At 32.0% G+C, this 21,425-nt stretch overlaps 3 protein-coding genes across 4 annotated transcripts; 1 reads left to right on the top strand and 2 right to left on the bottom strand.

Annotated features, from left to right (window-relative positions):
- Window positions 1–99: 99 nt before the first annotated feature.
- Window positions 100–4,753, bottom strand: Bma-eif-2Bepsilon (eIF4-gamma/eIF5/eIF2-epsilon family protein; the record flags this gene model as incomplete). Of its 2 annotated transcripts, XM_001895084.1 has the most annotated exons (14): window positions 100–294; window positions 447–527; window positions 677–856; window positions 975–1,051; window positions 1,148–1,240; window positions 1,318–1,417; window positions 1,562–1,707; window positions 1,883–1,992; window positions 2,113–2,268; window positions 2,630–2,841; window positions 3,138–3,285; window positions 3,417–3,593; window positions 3,992–4,119; window positions 4,634–4,753. In XM_001895084.1, the coding sequence occupies 14 exons, from the start codon at window positions 4,751–4,753 to the stop codon at window positions 100–102; spliced, it is 1,923 nt and encodes a 640-aa protein (XP_001895119.1). The 2 variants fall into 2 exon arrangements, with proteins under 2 accessions (XP_001895119.1, XP_042934087.1); XM_043078153.1 differs by lacking the exon at window positions 447–527.
- Window positions 4,754–5,842: 1,089 nt separating this feature from the next.
- Window positions 5,843–17,054, bottom strand: Bma-kin-4 (KIAA0303, putative; the record flags this gene model as incomplete). The annotated part of the gene is made up of 28 exons (XM_043078152.1): window positions 5,843–5,897; window positions 6,313–6,425; window positions 6,554–6,722; window positions 6,853–7,097; window positions 7,560–7,800; window positions 7,991–8,190; window positions 8,398–8,509; window positions 8,621–8,829; window positions 9,029–9,148; window positions 9,304–9,418; window positions 9,829–9,950; window positions 10,059–10,177; window positions 10,275–10,385; window positions 10,555–10,745; window positions 11,121–11,371; window positions 11,489–11,608; window positions 11,933–12,040; window positions 12,350–12,517; window positions 12,676–12,863; window positions 13,231–13,495; window positions 13,678–13,756; window positions 14,131–14,249; window positions 14,695–14,803; window positions 14,903–15,072; window positions 15,273–15,421; window positions 15,967–16,074; window positions 16,219–16,402; window positions 16,881–17,054. 28 exons carry the CDS (start codon window positions 17,052–17,054, stop codon window positions 5,843–5,845), a joined length of 4,314 nt encoding a protein of 1,437 aa, XP_042934086.1.
- Window positions 17,055–19,227: 2,173 nt separating this feature from the next.
- Window positions 19,228–21,309, top strand: Bm3748 (uncharacterized protein; the record flags this gene model as incomplete). The annotated part of the gene is made up of 7 exons (XM_043078151.1): window positions 19,228–19,287; window positions 19,464–19,523; window positions 19,806–19,970; window positions 20,144–20,305; window positions 20,403–20,552; window positions 20,702–20,818; window positions 21,127–21,309. The coding sequence occupies 7 exons, from the start codon at window positions 19,228–19,230 to the stop codon at window positions 21,307–21,309; spliced, it is 897 nt and encodes a 298-aa protein (XP_042934085.1).
- Window positions 21,310–21,425: the final 116 nt, after the last annotated feature.

Here is a 21,425-nt window from a genome sequence, read left to right as displayed (position 1 = left end):
AAATTTCTGCTACTCAGCTGAAGATGTTTAAATAAAAGATTAAAACTCAGGCCAAGTGGTCAAATACTTCCTGAAAAAGTGACTGCTTATGATATGAAACTAATTATCAGATTCTTCAGTCGCCTGTCGCAACCAGTCGATGATTGGACGAGCTAGAGTTTTAAGAGAGGCACTCTCATGCACAGTATCATACCATTCAAGAATTGCATCTTCTTCAAAAATATCCTGTTCATAGAAAAAGTGTATCACTTTCGCAGACAACACTTTAAAACTGGGATTGGATGCAAGATGTTCCTGTAAAAATATAGATACAAATTCATACTGCTAATGATATTGTTTAGAAAACTTGATTTCGCAAATTGAAAACTTTCGAAATCATACTTACAATTGTATAAATTTGCAGAAAAGACTTCACTTGTGCTTACAAAGCATACAAAAAAAGTTACCTCAATTGCAACAAGTGCCTGAATCTGACTTTTTATTGGTTTGTAGTAGTTGACGAATAATAAATGCCAATTTTTTGCAAGCTACAAAGAAACTTTTTTTTTGGTTTTAGTTAAGTGATGAAAATCTTTTGCTTAAAGATTAACTCAAGATGATAAAAAAAATTTTGCTAAAGATTAACCCATATGAAGATGAGCTCATAATCTTCAAAAAGACCAATCTACAAGCTTACCTTCTGTAGCTCACAAAAAGTATTGGACAGTGATAGGAAAGATAAGAACACGTTACGCGCAACGTCTTCCATTGTTATATTGTAAGCTAATTTTGAACTGTTGATTTCTAAAATCAGATTCTTTATCAGCTGGTCATTGCATTCTTTTTGTTCTGCTATCCTCTCCATACTTTCTTTAACCTGCAAACTCCAGATTATCTAGTCAAATTTCTTTTATATTATATATATAAAAATCCATAGAAAGATGAGTTCACAGTAAACCAATATAAAAGTGAATGAATGAAATGAAAATACATACTTCTTCGTAGAATCGATCAACACAGTCTATTTCTTTCTCGCAAATAACTTGTTCTGTCTCTTTTAAATCATTCATATCTGGAATTTTCGATCAAAATATCACATCAGTGTAATCAAATCGCATTACGAATTGAGTGCTGTAGTGAAAAAGTAAGAAAAGAAGTTTTTGAATACCTTTGGACGTTATTGATGCCTCATGTAGTCGAAGATTTGAACAACTAGCATGCCAAAAACCACTTTCATTTTCCATTCTCCATTCAAATCCATCTTAAAAATTTTATAAATCTGTTATACTGATTCCTTTGACTGAAACTGTCAAAGCAAACAAAGACTATCAAACCAACATTCCGATTGAATGCATTCGAACTGTTCATCGTCGTCTTCATAACATTCTGTACTGATAACGCTTCCTGATGGTAACTTTCTATCATCTGGAATTTTCACCTGAAAATGCACTTAATGAAGTGTATTAACTTGTTTCAAGGGGTTTATTATAAATAAAATTATGATAAAACGTTACACTGGTCCAACGAACATTTTATGATTCAACAAAATAACTTTGAATTTTGAAAAAAAAAAGATAAAAACCTTAGACGATAAAACACATTTTGGAAGAATTATAACATTGCTGCCAATTACAACATCGTCTGCAATATAGCATTCTGATAAGCGGGAATTTGGACCCAGTGATACATTTTGACCGATTATACAGTTGACAATTTCACAGCCGTCACCTCAAAAAAATCTCGTACAGATTTAAGTCAGAACATCGGAGAATGTAACAGTGTAATGAAACTATTCTAATATATTGTAATCAAATCGTGCATATCAACAATCCTTAGTATTACTTTGCACCACTCTGATCACCATGTAAAATAACAAACAAGTATTGAAGAAATAAACAAGTACCAATAGATGTTCCAGAACCAAATGAAACATTTTTTAACACTACATTCAAACCAATCGAACAATTTTTTCCCAACAAAACATTTGCTCCATCAAAAATCAATGGCAAATTCCTTAAAAACAATCAAATTAAAAAATGTGGCTTTAATTAACTTGATCATCACCAAAATTTGAAAAATCTGTTTGCGGAAACATCGATTTTGCTTGAAAATCATTGAAAAAAGCTGGCACACCTTATAGTCCCATAATTTTGTTGCAAACTGTCAGATAATGTATAAATATTATTTCGCCGACAAATGTAAGTTGAATAAGAAATATTATCAGGTACAAGAGGGTAGAAGAAGCGTTGCAAAATCATTCTGTTCATAAGTAAGAGATCTGCATAATCACTGAAAACAAAACTTGAGAAAATGAGACAAAAGATGAATGGAGCCATGAGCAACAAACTGTAGATTTTTCACACTTTTTACTTTTCGAGAAAAAATCTATCAAAAACTATAACTAATAACATTGTCAAATATTCCAAATTTAATAATTCATTGTTGGAAAAATAACCGCAAAAGTTTTGCGAAGCACTAAAAAGCTCAAGGTTTCATGACATTTGCTCCTTAATGTCATTAAAATTGTTCCAATTTTCTTTAACATGAAATATGTATAAACATGTTTGCATACATATGTTAACATAACAGTAAAGTTTTATTCCATAATTTCAAAAAAAAAAAAAAAAAAAAAAAGAGAAAACAAACATACTGAGCACAAAATGCTGGAACTTGTTTTGGGAGAACAGAAATACAAATTTTCTGACCGAGAATGTCTTCGTTAACTAAAATTTCTCTAATTATATCTTCTTTATATTGAAAATCGAAGTTGTCACTAAACTGTGATAACACATTTATTGAACAAAATGTCATGCCAGTGTCTCGAAGATTATTGCAAACAATAGAGTCTGCTGTAAATACATCCTGAAAAAAGTTAAGTAGATGAAACAGTTTTCAAAATGACAGGATGCAAACACAAATTTTAACTGTTAGATTCATTTTTAAATAAATTTAATTTATATTCATTTTCATTTCATCACTACTTTTAATTTTATCAGGAAATTAATATTTACTGATGAATATCCCAGTTGTTTAACAAGTAGTAAAAATACAGTGCACAAAAACAACAGAAGTGAGAAATCTAGACTATGAAAAAATAACATAAGCTAAGATATTTTTTACCAATCCTATTCATATTGATTTGTTCCAAGACAACATACCTTGTCTATATCAAGTTTTGAAGTATCATCTTTTTGGTGATAGAATATAAGTCTTCTGCTTTCCTTTTCATAAGCAATAACAGGACACTCATTTTTCCACTCACCATAAACGATCATCATGACATTATTCTTATCCCTCCTTATCTCCCTGAATTTTCTCAAAAGTTAACACACTGCACATATTAAGTAAACTTCCAAAAAGCATTAAAAAGTTATGTTTGAAAATATACAATCCTAACTAGCTAATCTGAGCTCTAAAACATTACGTATATGATTTACTTGAAATAACTGAGCTGAATACTGAGATCAGTTGCGGCAATAATCATCGGAGTTGTGAGTAACAAGAGATCTGAGGTTATGACAGATCGACTATGAACTTCACGAAGAGTATCACCAATACTCATACAGTTCTGACATAACACAACATTAAAGGAATCGAATAGCACTCTCCAATAACTAAAAAATATAGAAAACGAATTAGGAAATTATTAAGTATGAAATTATTAAGTGAACAAGCGCGAAGGCTGATTTCTCTAAGTAAAAAAAAAAAAAAATTAGAGAATAACTGAAAATACTACAGACAGTGAAATATAAAAGTCCATCGTTACAAGGTTATAATACAAGGAGCTAATTTTTCAAACAAATGAAAGAATCGAAGAAAAGTTGATTTTGTCCTGTATAGTGCAAACGGTCAAACAAAAGTCAGTGGGGTCATCCTAAGATTTAACAACATAGATTAAAAGCTTATGAAATAAATCTACTTAATAAATTAAGCTAGAAATATAGCGTACTTCGGTATCTAGAATTTGACAGAAGGAATTAGAGCCTAAATGTGTTGAATAGTAATGTTATACTCTATAATATGCTGAAGAGATTGTTCGGAATGGGTTGACAAAGCAATCACTACATCTCGAAGTTCAGTTCGACTTATCCATTCCAGCATATAGTGTAAAACTTCGATATTCGCTACCTTTAAACAACTCTGAAAATATTTATTCTCAACTCTCAATTGTATTCATGACTTTCTCTTCTACTAAATCAGTCTTATAATCATATTTTATTGAAAGACAAGAAAAAAAAATCGTTAAGTGCACACCTTTAATAAACAGCAAAACTTTCTAAATCAATTCAATTTTCAATTTATATCATAATTAGAAACAAAATTTTCATGAGAACCACTAACAGTACTATCAGTGCTATAAATACATGAACACTGTAGCATCTGATGAATGCAAAATAAAAAATAAATTAAATAATTACATCATGACAGAGCTCTCATATACTTGCAACATTTAGTCTTTCTTACATTACAATAATACTACAGCTTCTTTACTTTTAATAAATAATTTATTAATATCAACTATAAAATTATGTCTCAAGGTATGAAAGTTTCAACTTAGATACCTTGAACAAATATACTACAGAGAGAAAAAAAAATAAAAAAATGGAAGTGGAAAGCAATAAGTTAGTAGTATAAAAAGATGCAAATAACTTACAACTGAAGAATCGGAAGTGACAGGAAGAAACCGAGCATCGAATGTATCTGCGATAATTAAAACTTTAATGGATTCCTCCTTAACCTCATTTGTTCCTCCCTTATTCTCTTTCTTTCCCATTTTCCGGTCCTGTTTTCCTGAAAGCTTCTTCCGAAACAGGTCAATGAATTACTCCTCAACACACCCCTAACCTTAAAACCAAACTGCCAACTGCTGCAGCACCATTGCTAGTGCTACTTGACATGCATATGTTTTCCATTACACTCTTATTGACATTGGAGAACGTCTCCATCACTCTCGAAGGTCTTCACGTACGTGTCACACACACACGTCCGAGTGTTCAGAATAACAAACTGAGCGACTGAAGCGTCCACTAATTACTTTAATCCTTTGACATATGTACTGCACATATTATTGCGTTTCTTCTCGACAGAAATTTGTTGACTTAAAATGGGATTCTCACCAGGTAACACAAAGGTTTTTTACAAATATTTTTATCCAAGCTGAATACAAAATATATTTCCTTTGCTAATTTTGAAAATGTTCACTTGATACAATGGTGAATGACTTGACACCACGAAATTAGTGAAGCAAATAAAATATGAAATTTTTTGCAAAATTTCACGAAGCTGAGGTGCAAATTTTTGGACTAGATGTACTTACCCAGCAGCAGATATAATAATTTAACACAATTCAACTTCAAAAGTTAGGAATATATGCGAATGAATTCGGACGTCTAAGCTACTTTCTAATTTTCATTATATTGCTATTAACTAGAAAACATAATAAATATATACATAATCACACAAAGCAAAAATGAAAGATGCAGGACAATTACACATATATTTATGCTTAAATGAAATAAAAAATGTATTAGTAATTTACTATATGAGAACATCATTAGTGAGAATCTACATGAGACCAATTTTGGTTTTAGTACACTTTATATATAATTAGCAATTCGTGAATCGACAATGCTGTGTTACTCAATGGAAGGAGTGAAATATACAAAAGATATATGCATATTTCTTTTGAAAGACAAATAATCAAAATTTAAGACAGCAATGACCATGTAAAAGAAAAATACAATAGTGTCACGAATCGTAGAGAGAATGAATGAATTTGAAAATACAAAATCTAAAAACTCAAATAATATTATTTCGCGTATGAAAGGTCTACAACAATTTTCGAACTTTGCCCTGTTTTGCTTCAATTTGTATATTTTGAAGTTTTATGAAGGATATATTCCTTGACACTAGGCGATCTGAAATAACAATGTCAGATAGCTCCTTTATTTCGAAACCTGATTATCATTATAACATAACACCAAATCTTTCCAAAGCAATAAAAAACATAAACTGCTTAACATAGTTCTTATAACAACTCTAACTATATAACGCTTAGCAGCGCTGTCTGAAATTATTCCACTTTTCATTTTCGAAACAGTCTAACTGACATCACGATTTAGAATTTCAAAAGCTATAACGGTATGTCTTAAATAAAAAAATAACTATAAGCTAATAAAATAACTAGTAAAACTCGAGATTTTCCCTCACGATAATTAAGACGATTGCACACCATATCTATTCTGAATTCATTCAAAACTTGTAAAAAACACAATCCTTTTCATTGTCATCTTAAAATCGAACTATCTTGCATTTTTAAATTGAATCAGTAACCTTGAAAGGAAAGCAATTTCGTCTCTTGCTAATGGGCTGACTGCAGCCGGTGTAGATATCTGCTTGCATGTCGTTAAATGCTGTGCCATTCCGGTCATTTTATGTTTTAACCCCTAAAAAAAAAAAAAAAAATCATGACTAAGTAATCATGATTTCCAACTTGCGAACCTATTCAAATTCGCAGCATTATACATTTATTTTTCACGAGGAATATGCTGAATTCTTTAGTCAATAACAGTACCTGCAATGTAGATGGCCGATTTGCGCATTTCAATGCAAGTGGTGATGCAGAAATTAGTTTCTCTTCTTTCTGAACAGGTAAATTAGCATCCGAAAACCGTTTGATCACAGGACCGTTTGAATTCATCATTGGTATAACTGCCAATGTGGAAGACGAAGCAGTTGTGCTCCTGCAAAAGTAGAATTGTCAAATTATTACGTCCATAAGAGCTGAACAAGTCAAATTATTACGTCGATAATTTAAACAGAGATCTATCGTTCAGAAAGTTCCTGATTTTTCCAGATAATTTGATAGCAAACCCTAGCTGTATTCCATCCTGACTAGAAGCTGATCGAGGCATGAACGTCTGTTTCTGAGATGAACTTCCTGGAATAATGTCATTGCTGACTCTTTTACCGCTTAACCGACGAAGAAGTGACGATTTTCGAGTCTTCTTCTCCAACTGGACACGATGCTGTGGTTTTCTCAGTTTCTTTTTAGCCAATTTCCCAATTGTACGACGTGGAGCACCTTCACGAATCGAGGTTGATGAGAGAGGCGTTGTCTGTAACCATATAGTCTTTAGGAAATTGGAGAAATTCGTTTATTTAAAACTTTTAAACAAAAAATTCCCTACAAAGTGAGCTGAAATGAGTAAAGCAGTTAAGTTATATAAAAGATATGAAGTAAAAAAACATATAAAAGGGAATTAAACATTAAATTTATAGGTGCATGAAAAAGAAGTAAACAGCAAAAAAAAATTCTAAATAAAGAGAAGTTTGAAGATAAAATACTTCGATACCAGATTAATAACATAAGTATGATAAAATATATTTTCCTTTATTTTCGAAGTTCTCGCTAATTTGATTAACTCCGTACCCTTCATTTCCTTTCATGTTCTCATAAATTTATACATTATGCATAATACTGCCTCTTAGTTTCTACATTCGTATACACTACGAACTGAAAAATAACTGAATCTATCCCACACGCTTATGTATAATTAAATAAATAAAAAATGGCTAACCTTCAGAGAAAGTTCACTTCCATATGCAAGCAGATGATGCAGCAATTGTGGATGTGTAAGATTAGAGACAGGTTGAGAATGAACATGGGTTATTAGGTCATTTGGCCGAATACCAGACTTATAAGCCGGAGAGCCTTCTTCCACTTTTGTAACCAAATGTTCAATAGTGTAGTAGTCCGACTGTTCACCCAAATAGACACGTACTGAGCGAATTGTAAATCCAAAACCTTTCGGTCCTTTCCTGAAACATAGCAAAATTAAATGTGCATTTAAGACTTCATATTTTAAATCGAATTCATTACAAAGAATTATATTTGTATTTGCTGAACAATAAAATCACTTCATCATTCGTAACAAAGATTAGAAGCTTTAATAAAGTTTTTCCAAAAAAGCATAGCCATATTACGAAATAAAAATTTTAACGTTCATACTTGATGATTATTGGCGCTTTTAATTGGAAATTCTGTTCCACAACAGGAGTTGCTAATGGATTGGAGGAAATGCCATCAAATGATGATGCGCTAGAAGCTGAACCAGCAGGCGAATGTTGAGCAAGCAAGGGCGAAGACTGCTTTGGAATTTCAAGTTGCAGACTACGATCCTGTTCACTAATCACTCCATCATCTCGATTCTGAAAAGTACTGAATGTAGAAAAAAACTAACATATATACACACTATAATTGCTTTGGATTAGCACAAGTCATTTCTTAAATTCAATTCATCAGCACTTTAAGTAAGATCTACCTATAAAGCAAATAAGTACACTATTGGAATGAAAATAAATGAAAGATTCCGTTAGCAAGATAATAAAATAATTCATGTTTGACCACAAACTTACAGAATCAAAAATAGTTAGATTAGAAGTTGGTCGTAATTCAGTTACAGGTGATAGTTCTTTTTTATCACAAGAGCTAGTTCGAATTGTATCGGGTTCACAGGTTACCGAAAAACTGAAATAAAAATTTTCAGTCTAGTGCAGAAGCAAAATTAGCTATCCACATGGAGTGAGCTAAAATCTCTAAACAACTTAAACAAAAAATCCCCATTGTTAGCATGCTTACCGCGGCAAAGATGCTGCTGTATTGCCCTTCTGATTCTGATAACCTTCTGCAATTGGCACCGGTCTCGAATATTCGGGAAAACCAAATGCATCAACTGAAGAATCTGTAGATAAGCCTGTATTGAGATAGCCTGTTTCATTTGCTTCACTGCTTGATGTAGACAAATTATTTTGAAGCTGAGATGAAAAGCACCTTCTGAGTAGCACTGCCTGAAAGTAAAAAGATCAGTTGCAACACCGTAAAAAATTGCACGAAGGCAAATTAAGCGATACAATCATTTGTTTTTAGTAGTTTTATGAAATATACAAGATGAAGTTTTCATCAACAAAACTGGTCATTTTGGAGACGAATAACTTGAGTTCTATTTCAAAAAATAGGATTAAAAAAAAAAATAGAAAGTGAACTAACCGCTGGTAAAGGATAATCATATTTAGTATCCATTTTGTTTTCATAAAAATCACTGCTTAACTGACGAGAAACTGAACTCGAATCCGATCGGGTACTCTTGATACTATCAAAACTTGTGGCCTGAATAAATGAAGTTTCTAAAATCAGTTAAAAAATACAACGAAAAAAAGAAATACCTGAGTGACATTAATTGATTTAATACTAATTACTGAATACAGAGGTGATGCAATATCAAAACAATCATAGTTAAAAAGTACGACGAAAGAAAGAAATACCTGAGCCACATTAACTGATTCAGTGCTAATTACTGAATGACGAGGTGATGCAGTATCAAAAGAACCAAACATTGGAGCATTATCTTCGTCACCACTATCAACATCATGATTGTAGCTGGAAAAAGAATTAAAAATGAATAATAAAGCCTAGAATTAGTGTGTGTGTGTAACTCATGAATGAACCAATGAGGGAAATCCTGGAATGTCCCAGGCATTTTTAGAAAAATTTATATCAATCTCAGACAAGGATTCGAACTAACACTATCTTGATGTATAGATTATAAATAAGAAAATCTTTATATGTATAGTTAACTTTTCTCCATATGATCGTTACTCCAACACACAGCGTTTAGCAAATGATTGAAGAGTACTAGCAGTTATGAAGGAATGAAATTTAATGCAAAAATCTTATCTGCTTCAGTAAAATAACCTACGGATGTATACGTATTTCTCAAGTTAGCAGGCAAATATTTCATAATGACTTTCTTGATAAAAGAAAAAGATCAAAAAATAAAAATGACAAACCGATCTGTTCTAGCATCGAAATAAGACGTATCTTCTTCTCCTTCCAATTGGGGTACAAATTCTGCTTTTTGACGAAGCAAAGACTTGAAATTTAAACCAGCAAAAAAAGGGTCATTCATCAGCTGCAATTTTTCAGACAAAAATAAAATAATTGAAAAAAACATGTTTTCATTAATTCGACTAATAAATAACCTAAAATTCTGCATAAAAACTAAAATACAAACTCAAACCTGTTGGGCACCACCAGCCGATCCAAGTCGTTCTATTGGATCCTTCTCCAATAAGCGCTTAATCAAAAATTCCGCTTCTGTGGGCAATGCTTCTTCCTCTTCAGGAAACTCCGCTTCCTCTTCAAAAAAATTTTTTAAAATGAAATCGAAAAATGTTAAGCTGATAACTTTATACTAAGAAGTTTCTTGTAGTAATATTAAGCAATAAAAACCAACCGTTAACAATTTTTGCAAACAAATGTTCTGGTGTATCAGCCATAAATGGAACAATTCCAATAAGAAATTCATACAAAATAACACCAAGTGCCCACCAATCTACTGGTTTACCTTAAAAGCAAAATACAAAGTATTAAATGTTTAATACATTCAAAAATAACATACAGAATTTTATAGAAAATAATGAATGCTTCCACTTACAAAATGCTTCCACTTTTCATACTGAGGTAATAAACAGCTCAGTATGGAAAAAAAGATATAAGAAATCAAATGAGCTTACCATATCCCTGTCTTAAAATTACTTCTGGCGCGATATATTCAGGAGTACCACAGAGTTGTTTATCTGTAAATTGTTGTGTATCCGCAATATCCATGTAATTTTCGCATAATAGTGTTGCACGATTCATTAGACCAATCTTTGAAAGTCCAAAGTCAGTTAACTTTATATGACCTATTGCCGTTATCAGTAGGCTGTAAATAAATGGAAAAATTATGAAGCTGTATTCGACCAGAAGATAATGAAACTGCTAATTATTAAAATGATCACTGATAACTTAGAAAAACTCCTCGCTCTGGTTTATATTTTAGAAAAAATTAGCAGTATTCTAGAGAAGTCATCTCTGTCACTTTTAAAGCACCTTTAGCTACGACGTTCAGCCTTCAACCTTTTTTTTTTTGAATCTTTTATGGAACAAAATTTACTTTTTATCTAAATAATACTCCTGGTTGTCTCCAAATCTACCACCGACTTTTGAGACTCAGATTTTTCTTGAAAATTTTCTATTTCATTTCAAAACAATTTATTTAATAAAAAAAAAAAAAAGGAAAATATTATAAAAGATTTACTTATCGGGCTTTAAATCACGGTGTACGATACCATAAGAATGAAGATAATCAATAGCAAGAACAGTTTCTGCAATATATAGTCGTGCTGCATCAAGTGGTAATGTTCCGGCTTTTTTCAGTAAAGCTGCACAGTCTCCACCTTCTACATATTCCATTAACATACATAAATGATGACGCGTTTCGAATGAACCGTAAAATGACACGACAAATGGATTATCCGTAAACGTTAGTATATCTCTTTCAGCATATACCTAAAGCAAAAAATAAAATTGTTATTAACACAAAATATTTCGACTTTTCCAATCTAATAAATTTTTTCTGCCAAATTAATGAATAAACGAAATAAGTGAATGTTGCAAGCAAATTACCTGATTTATTTGATTACGCATTAATAAAGTCTGTTTCTTCATCCGCTTAAGTGCAAATCGTTGCCGTGTTTCTTTATGCCGCACCAAATAAACGGCACCATACGCTCCATTACTTATTAACTTAATGATTCAAATTTTGATCCTCGAAATTACTAATCATTGAAATTAAATATCCTTGTGTCAATGCGAAATATGAAAAATTCTCTATCATAACAAAAACTTTCTTTTATAATAGAAAAGTTTGATTTATGAATGTCTTACTAGCTAGCTGTACATACCGAATCCTCAAATCCTAGAACGAAATCATTCGTAAATATGGAACAATTTCAAAAATACATGATTAACTGTGATCCCAAATTATCTTCCTTCATCACTAATAAAATCACTTTTAATCCCTTCCTATATAATCAAACATAGAAATTCAAAAACATTATTTCTACTCACTCTGACTGTTTCATAGTCATCTTCGGATGGTGGGCGTCTTTCATGTAAATCGCGTTGACACTCAACACCCGAACGAGTTTCATCATTGAACAGTGAATTTGGCTCTCCCTAAAAGAATTTTTTTGTTTCAAAATAGAAGGAATATATAATCTGCATGCGAAAATGCATTCGTTTAATCAAGAACACTCATTCACTGACAAGCACAATTTTATGAATTATTTATCAATGATATTTATCAGTTAATCATACTTACAAAAAAATCATATGTGGTCTTTTGAAACTAATTATGAATTGAAACTAATTATGAATTAGTTATATAAAAATAAGTACATATACTTCTTATCTCTAAATCAGTTTCTGTTACTCCAAAAGTCATAATTACTTTCAAAAGCAAGCATATACATAGCGCAACTATACCTTTAAAATATCAACTGTCGATTCGGACATCAAATTTTTATTTAAACCAAGTTTGCTTATGATGTACTGCGGTAAATCTGGAACTCTAGCATCACCTGCACCGAGTTGTTCGCGGACCGCCCCTTCAGTTTCTTGTAATAAGTGGTAGAATTGATCTGGATCGAACTCCTTTAATCACAAGAAAAAATTCCGTTTTAGGCGAAATACTATGAGAAAGCAATAAATGCTGTTTTCCTATATTGCTTGAAGATCCCAGAAATGCATTCTTCAAATTTCTGCTAACCCTTCTTTTCAATAAAGCTGTTTAGATTAAGCTTTAAACCAACCAAACATTCCAAGATACGAGCCGGACGAGAAATTATCATCAGTACATGCTTCACCATTTTAGATAAAAAAGCAAAGCTTTCAGGTGAAGTTTTTTCGTGTGCTTCAGCGATAACAGCTTCGAGTCTCTGCGATATTTCTGAGAAATAAGAAGCATTTGTGAGGTCGTCTTTCGATTTCGATAGACAGTCTGAAATTCTTTTTATACTCTTCATCAGCGCTTCTAAGCATCCCTATAAAAATTTAAGAATTCTTGCTTTTCTAATAATGAAAGGCATTTCAATTTGAAATGTAAAATTATCGATGATTTCGTTCGCAAATACGAATATGCTATTCTCGCTGTCTGCAATTTTCATACTCCAACTCTTCAAAATGAAAATTTATATAAGACATGTAGTACCTTTTCATGCCTTAATGAAATTAAATTAATAGTTAAATTGATTCGCTACCAAATCATATAACTGCCAATTATATCTATGCGATTCTCAAGTGAAATCTTTTCCGACAATTTCAGATAGTGTTAACACTGAATAGCTTAAAACAGGAACATAAAATACCATTTGCAACTTCGATAATTTGATGATGAAGAAACCGTGTAGCACCATCTGAGATCAGTCGCATTCTGGGATCACTCTCCACGTTATCAGCCAACATCGATCGGCGACTAATCAGTGAGCTAAGTGAAGTATTTGGTGAGCCATCCCAGGTATCATCTAAGTATATACTTTCAGGTCGTAATGTCGTATCCAAAGATGCAACATCAGATAACGGGGCATTTTCATCGATTAATTGGCTGAGTTGCTCCTCCATCTGCTTCTTCGCCTAAAAAGAAACAATGAAATATGATAAGTTTTCAAAACACTATTCCTTCTTAACTGGTGATATTGCTTAATTTGACTACAATCAAGATGTAAAAAATATGAAAAATAATTGTCTGATAACTACGTTAGAATCATTCAAATCTTATGATTGATTGCATTATTAAACTGTAAGTTCGTTCAAACCTTTGGAAAGCGTTCCTTGTAAATTGTTTTATGGAAAACAACGCTGCATGTCGAGTCAGAACCGAAATTTACAGAATTTCTGTAACATATCAAACCAGTTATAACTTCAAACAGATTTACAGATAAGTCTAAGGAATTTCATAAAGCTGTTTCAAAAGGCATCAGAACTGCTAAGTGATAGTGTAACAGCACATGAATTTTCTTTAACTGGCTCAAAATATTTAATCTATCTTAAACTTTCATATATTCTCATCATAATGCTTTTCATATGTGTCCAGCAAAAAATGGATGGTTTTTAATTCTGTACACACTGTAAGTACTAATATATATACTCAGTAATAAAAAAAATACAAAATATTCAGGTAGCTCAAATAATTTTTGATTAAACAACGAAAAACAACAAAGTCAGTGAAACTTTTTTAAACCTGAAATAACATTGCGCATAAAACTTACGTCAAACTGCGAGAACGAGGACGATTTTGTCCCGGAAAATCTTCATTTGAACCCTCAGCACTACTAAGTCGCAAATCAGTAAGAATGTCACAAAGCTGTTCTTGCGATGAATATTCACTCTACAAAAGATTCACTTTATTTACACTCATTTTGTTCTTTTGAAAACTTGCAATCCTAAACTGTTAAGGCAAAAATGCACCAAAATAATTTCTTTCCCGAGCAAAGTGATTATGAATATTTTATTCGTGGAAAATACAATGAGAGCAAAAAAAAGCAAACTTTCTTGCCAGAAGAGCACACTTTTTCGTTGAATTTTTAGTGAAAATCGCAATTTCTTAGGACATAATTTGCACAATACTTTATATAAATCTGTTATAAATCTCTCCTCACTGAGTTTTCAACTAAAGTTGAAATATGCTAATATTCGCCCACTACTAATATGGCATTATGCGAGAGAAAAAAAAAAAACAGGAAGTATTCAGTCTATACGATTTTTCTAATGACTGTCTTCTATTAAAAGCCTATGGACAACCGTTGAAAAAGAAACGCTTAAAATCAAATAACCGAAAATGCTGAGTTGCTTCCAGGTGTCCCGTAACCGCTTGATGATGGAAGAGATGCAACTGACCAGCGTCTACTATCCTGAGCTGATGCTAACGGCGTTGTACGCGTTCTGAAAAAGTGTAGTTATATCTCTAGTTTATTTTGTTTTAAAGTTACGAATTTTATCAATAATATCCGAGAAATACTAAGAAGATCAAATGACACAAACCTAAGCGATACAACTGATGGATTTGTTTTTCCATGAGGAAAAGGAAATATTGCAAAACGATTAGGCGATCGGCATCTTCGTGCGAGGATAGGCGATGCTGAAGCATTCAAACTTCGATGACATCCAAGGCTACTGGCTGATGAATACGAAGGATGAATCCCATCTTTTCGCTACAAATTTTATTTTGCATAAAATTTTGTTTAAATTTATCTAAATTTATCAGGAAGGAGGTTAATGTGCAAAGATGATAATGATTCAATGATATCAAGAACATGAAGCTCTTCAAAGTCAGATATGAAGTAAACTTCTCATTCTTTACCTTTCCTAGAAAAATAAAGAAAGAGATCAAATATGAGTTTCAGAAACATACTCGAAGACGAACTGAAGACGACTGAACAACTGATGCAGAAATTTGTGGATCGGAATGGCCTAATGAAGAGTTACGCATTCGTACCAAATTTCCCAACGTTGCAGTATGGTTTGAACACGAAAAATCCATTGATTTTTGACTAAGCATACCTAAAACTTGTCGTGAAATTTGTTTTTTAGTCCCTTTACAAAATAAGCAATGATCTGAAGCTGAGATTTTTATTAATTTAAAATTGCAGTCAAATTTAAGAAAGAAACACGACTTAGTAGGGAACACATACGTAAACACCTACATTCATTAATTACATGAAAACTCGATTCGTAGTATTTTGACCTTACGTTTGAGTCTTATTTATCCCCTATTTTAATTAAAAAAAAATCTCAATACCAAATAAAAACAGAAAAATTACTCAACTCTAAAACACTCATTTTGGATGCAAATACATTTAATAAGGTAAAGCTAATCTGGTATTAGTTGATTTTAATACTAATATTTCAACCTGTGCCTCAGCTATTATTATCGATAACCTTTATAAAACTCTATCGTCCCAAAATCATCGAGTCCGTAAATAAAACTGTACAGCGTGGTAGAAAAAAAAAACAAATAACTCGAAAAAAGCGAAATGGCAAATGATAACTTTGATTTCAATCCTACTTTAAGCAACAACATAACGACAGAAACAATGATTTCTTACCCGACAAACATCTTCCTCGTTTGTGTGATAATTGCATTAAAAAACGGCCCTCTGAATTATCAGCACTACCTCTTTCGACGGCAGTTTTTGTGCTTAGCACTGTGACACCTAAAATTCTTGTAATACTAAGGTCAGTGGATTGAATTTCAGTAAAACATTTTGATGATCCTCAGTGTAACCTAATTTTAAAAGCCGAAAATTAACTTTTGAATGAGTTTTATCACCTCTTTCTAGAAAAACAGGAAAGTACACCTTTTGAAGCTGCAAATGTACGTGGCAACTGATAGGATGCAGCTATTTTTTGCCGTGATAAACGATGTTCTTCATCAAATTCTGACGGTAACCCACAAAAATTATTTTGCGTCGAAAGTGAGCGAATCGGACGAAGCAATATTGGTGAAAGTAACAAAGAGTGAGGTGAATCAACGGGTGACGACTGAAAATCTTTTAAAAATATGATCTAAATTTCATTGCTTTTGCTTGATAATTCCCGAAGGTGAGCATTTCATTATGCGTTCGTTTACAATTTTAATTTAAGCAAATTATAAAACATGAAAACAACTAACTCGGGGTAGTACAGAGCAAAGAACACAATAGAAAAGGGTGAGTGGAATGTAAAAAGAACACTGTGAGATGCCAATTCAACTTAATTTTACTATTATTTATGGCGAAATGTGCATTTCTCAGGAAATTTATTATTTTCTTGAAATTATATTAATTGATGGGTAAAGTACAGACTTAGAAATGCCTTTTTTTTATCAACTATATTTCATTCTGTGATCATAAAACTCTTAAAGAAGTTTACTCCTCTTTTTGATCACTGTTCTTAATGACAATTATATAAAAACTACAACAGTAGCCTAAAATTAAATTCTGTATTAAAAAAAAAAAAAACTAATTATTAAACAACTAACCACGAGAGGCACAACAGCAGGTATTTTCTTCCGGAAAGTAATGTGTGTATCGGTGAATCCGGAACACTGTGATGAACACATTGGTTGTGAATTCTTCTCCTCGCAGTTTCCTTCATGTTCTCCATGCGAAATACCTGTCTTAAGCAGTTCATTCGGCCAATTATTCCCACTCATTTCATCAACACAGCACTACCGTTTCAATGCAAATTATTTTCCCTTCATTAACTGTTTTCTGCAAATATACAACATCTATTCAAATGTTCATAAGCACTATGTCATTTTACAAAAACGAGAAGAATTCAGAAAAAGAGAGCTGATGTAATTGCTTTCATAGATAATTCGTAATGCATTGTGGCAATTACCAGTACCGTCAATAAATAGATGGCAATATGTGATGATATGAATCTCCTGAGAACTACTAATTAGTAATCAAACATGAAATTCCATTTTTAATAACGAAAATTTTTAATAATAAATAGTAATAATAATAATGACATTTTTAATAATAATAAAAAAGAAGGAAATAATACACATTTTATGGTGTGATAAGAAGGTCTTTTCTTGTTAATTTCTCTGCAAACGACTTCTTTGAATAAAAATGAAAAGATTAAGATATTAGCAGAATGTTAGCTATCATATTTAATCCGTTTCATTTCGTTTTTGTTAAGTTAACTTGCATGTAATGCAAATATCAAATAGTAGAACAGCAGAATATACAGGTTTTCATCCTGACACAATAATTATATTCCAAACAAATGACTCAAGAAATGAATTAAATCTAAATTACAGAAGAAAAAAATGGAATAAAAGGTAATGTTTCTCTCCCGTATTTTATTAAAAAAACAACTTAATTGAATTTAAGATGAAATGAGCATTCACTTTCACATTAAGACATCTTAGATCGTACGATAACAGAAAGGATAACACCGCACCGCGATCTCAGAATCACAGCTCCCTCTCTACGAGTAAAGTTTTACTCATATACTTTGACTAATTAACATTTTTTGATTGATATGTTAGACAAGATTAGATGGAAAGACTGACTTCAACATAGCATAGAGATGAATGAAACAGCAAATTGCTACTTCTTAATTTACACAACTTTCAATTAATGGAATGTATATAACTTTGTAAATGGAAATCTGAGAATAATCTGCAAGTAACTTTTCTAATATATATTGATTAGTCTTACTTGAGAGATGTTAGTATTTCTGAAGGAAAAGAAAATTACTGATAAGATGAGCAATGGAAGGGAGAGGGGAGAAGAGGGAAGGGGAACGAAGGACTATACGAACTTCCATGAAGAGAAGAGAAGAGGAGGATATGTCAAGGTTTCATGATAATAACTGTCCCACAACGTTTATTGACTGCAACGTTTTGTCCGGGCAATTGCTCGCTCGATCGATCAAAGTTCATCGATGTGATACGAACACTGATACTACCTGCAGTGATAATCTTGCATTCCTATTCTCTTATTATTATCATTTAACCTTTTCCACACTCTTTACATAGTCTTTAACACTGGAAATGCAATCCTGACAGTTAAAGTTAAGCGAGGAAGACCAGTGCTGTAATGATTAATGTACAGTGAAAAAATTTAAGTGCTGAAAAGAAGTGAAGTACGTAAAGGTTAAACACTGGCAAAGTTTTTTTATGACAAAGATATGTGTTGATATCTTTGTGTTGATAGAACAGAGATCGTAGGATGTATTTTTGAGTTTAAACATTGGGAAATGTCCTTCTTATGATATTGATATTTACCAGGAACAAGGATGAACTTCTGCAGTAAATTTTAGGTGTAGTAAGAGGAATAAAATCAGAAATAATGGGTTAAACACTGGCAAAGTATATATAGGCCTTACTAGATGAAGTGATCATCAGATCGTCAAAATCAAAACTTACCAAACTAATATAATTATTGAAGAAGTTATGTAAGATCAGAACTCTAATTAGATACCCTTCTGCTTACTTCATTTAAGCTTTTCCCAACCGTTTACCATAAGAATACTTCTTGCAGCTTATCTTTACAAAGCTACAAGTACTTCAGCAGATATTAAGCAATCTCCGTTCAATAGACCTTTTCATTTTCATTCCGTCTCATCCAGTCATCCTTATGCTACATTAGCGTACCGAACTTTGATATATGGCAAATGACCAAGGCAATCTGAGTAAAATGTTAGGTTTAATGGGTTTGAGGGGGTAATTGGTGTAAATTGGGATCGTATTTAATGAATGAAATGTTTTGATATTGTTGAAATTATCAAATAAAGAAGAATGGAAGCAATCTTAAAAAGTAAATATAGTAATTACAGTGATTTGGGGTGGTCAAAAGCGCATTGGAAGGATAATGGTGCATGAAGTGGCAGTCAGAGAAGCTAACGATCGTTACTATGCTACCTTAATCAGGGTGTGATTTTTATCCCATTTATTTTATCTCATTTGATTCTATGTTGTTTGCAACATTTCTAGATCTACAATTTGCTAGCAATATTCAACAACTTGACAAGAGAAAAGAAAAGGGAACACTTTACACTTAAAAGACTGTTTAAAATTTCATCCTTTTAACATTAATTCTCATTGCAGGGTGTTGTTTGCAGTGGAGGAATTTTGGGCATTGCATTATTTGTTCGAAAAACACGGATGGTACTTTTTAGGCTTTTGTCACAAGCATAATTTTAAGTTGATGTGAGACATTAAATCATCTTAGTTTTTACACTATCATTTCATAGCTTTTTAGAATTTTTGATAGGGAATTCAAATTATTTGTTATGTTGCAAAATTTAGTGATTTATGCTTTTATTTTGCGTCAAAGAAGTTGTCGATGCCAAGAACTGGCATTTCGGACAAACTTTGTATTTTCCTTTAATATACTAAGGCTGATGGAAAATATTGTATCATATTTTGATTTGATTTTATGGATTTCAGTTCGCAAGATATGAAAATGTATCAGAGATACCGCTTGAGATATATAAAAAGGGAATTGAATTGAAAGGGATTGTTCGTGCTGTTCATTCAAATGGTTATATGAAAGTTGAGCATATACCAGCATTTACGATGCCAAAATTTCTTACCAGAAAAAAATCCATCCAGGTATTGCTTAAATTTAGTGTTTTGTAGATAATTTATAGATAGATTAGAATGATTGCTTTGAAGTAATGTATTACGTGAATACCCATAATCTATCATTCATAAGAATAGAGAACATATTTAGAGAGCTGTTCCCTGGTTAAAGTATTTCCGAATTACTTTAGAAAATTGTGTAGCCAGGATTGTTGAATATACGTCTTGCGGGTATTGATGTTTCGGACGCTGGTTCGGACTATCTTGCAAAAGATGTCCGTATACGTAGTAGCCAAATATTTTTCTCTGCCATCAAGCCAGCTGAAAACAACAACTGTATCGATGCTGAAGTTTTTTTGCGGAAAGTCTGTTTTTGATTTATTCTTAAAGATATAGTCTAATTTTAAGTTATGTTTGCATGTTAATGTTTATATACAAAATTAATTCTTGAGACCATTGCAGAAACGATTTCTGCAGACAAATTTAAATGTAGATTTGGTACGTCAAGGTTTCGCACGTGTTATACCATTGAATAATCCGGAACATGTGGATGCATTGAAGACTAATCCTTCATATTCAAGGCTGATGTCGAAATTGATCATGTCTGAAAAGGTTTTCTTTTTTTTGTATTTACTAAAGAAACTGGTGATTCAAGGACTAACTACTTTCAAATTGTTTTCAAAATTACTTAGAAAATACTTTTAAATTAAAATCGAAGTTTCTGCTTGGTATCTCTTATCATTCATGTGGAAATTCTTCAGATTGCTGATCGTCGAGGATTAGGCGTATGGACTCGTGATACATGGGCAGAACTTATATTTTCATATCCTGCCACACTCAGACAAATCATCCGTTCAGCGGCAATAACAAGATTTCTGGTAATTTTTTGAAATTATTATGAATTACTAAGCAAAGCGATTTTTTTTTTTTTGGAAAAAGAAAATTCAAGAAAGCTTGCATAATTTCAGCATTCTGGAAGGGTGATGCAGTATTTTAACTCTCATTCTATTTTGACTCATTACTTGGGAGTAAATGTAATGTTAGTGGCGTTGCTGATGACTTTTTTGACAAATGTTCTTATTATGAAAAGATTCCACCGCTTCACAGTCCATAGTTTTACTTTTTATAATATGTTCTTATTCCTGGAGTTGTGAATCCCATCTAATTTATGATGCGAAATGTTTAGATAACAACCGCAGTTGTCGGCAAAAAAATGTTTATCAATGGATCTCGTATATCGAAGCAAGCAGTTAAATTCGGCGTTTATTTAAGCCAGAAAACATATATAATAGTGCAACAGTTAGCGGATATAACGTTTAGATTAAACAGTATGATAAAAAGAAGGATTAATAAGTTTTCAGCGAAATAAATTCATTTACTGGAAATTATTATAAGATGTATTTTAATGTCTAGTTGATTTCTAAATCCAGTATTAATCACTGTTAAAATGTGAATATATTTGTCCGTTTTTTTTTTTTCCAATTT

This window comes from Brugia malayi (genome assembly GCF_000002995.4).
Source record: "Brugia malayi strain FR3 genome assembly, contig: Bm_v4_Chr2_contig_001, whole genome shotgun sequence".
Taxonomy (NCBI): Eukaryota; Metazoa; Nematoda; class Chromadorea; order Rhabditida; family Onchocercidae; genus Brugia; species Brugia malayi.
The sequence above is the reverse complement of the archived record's forward strand: the minus strand, read 5'-3'. Positions and strand labels throughout refer to the sequence as shown.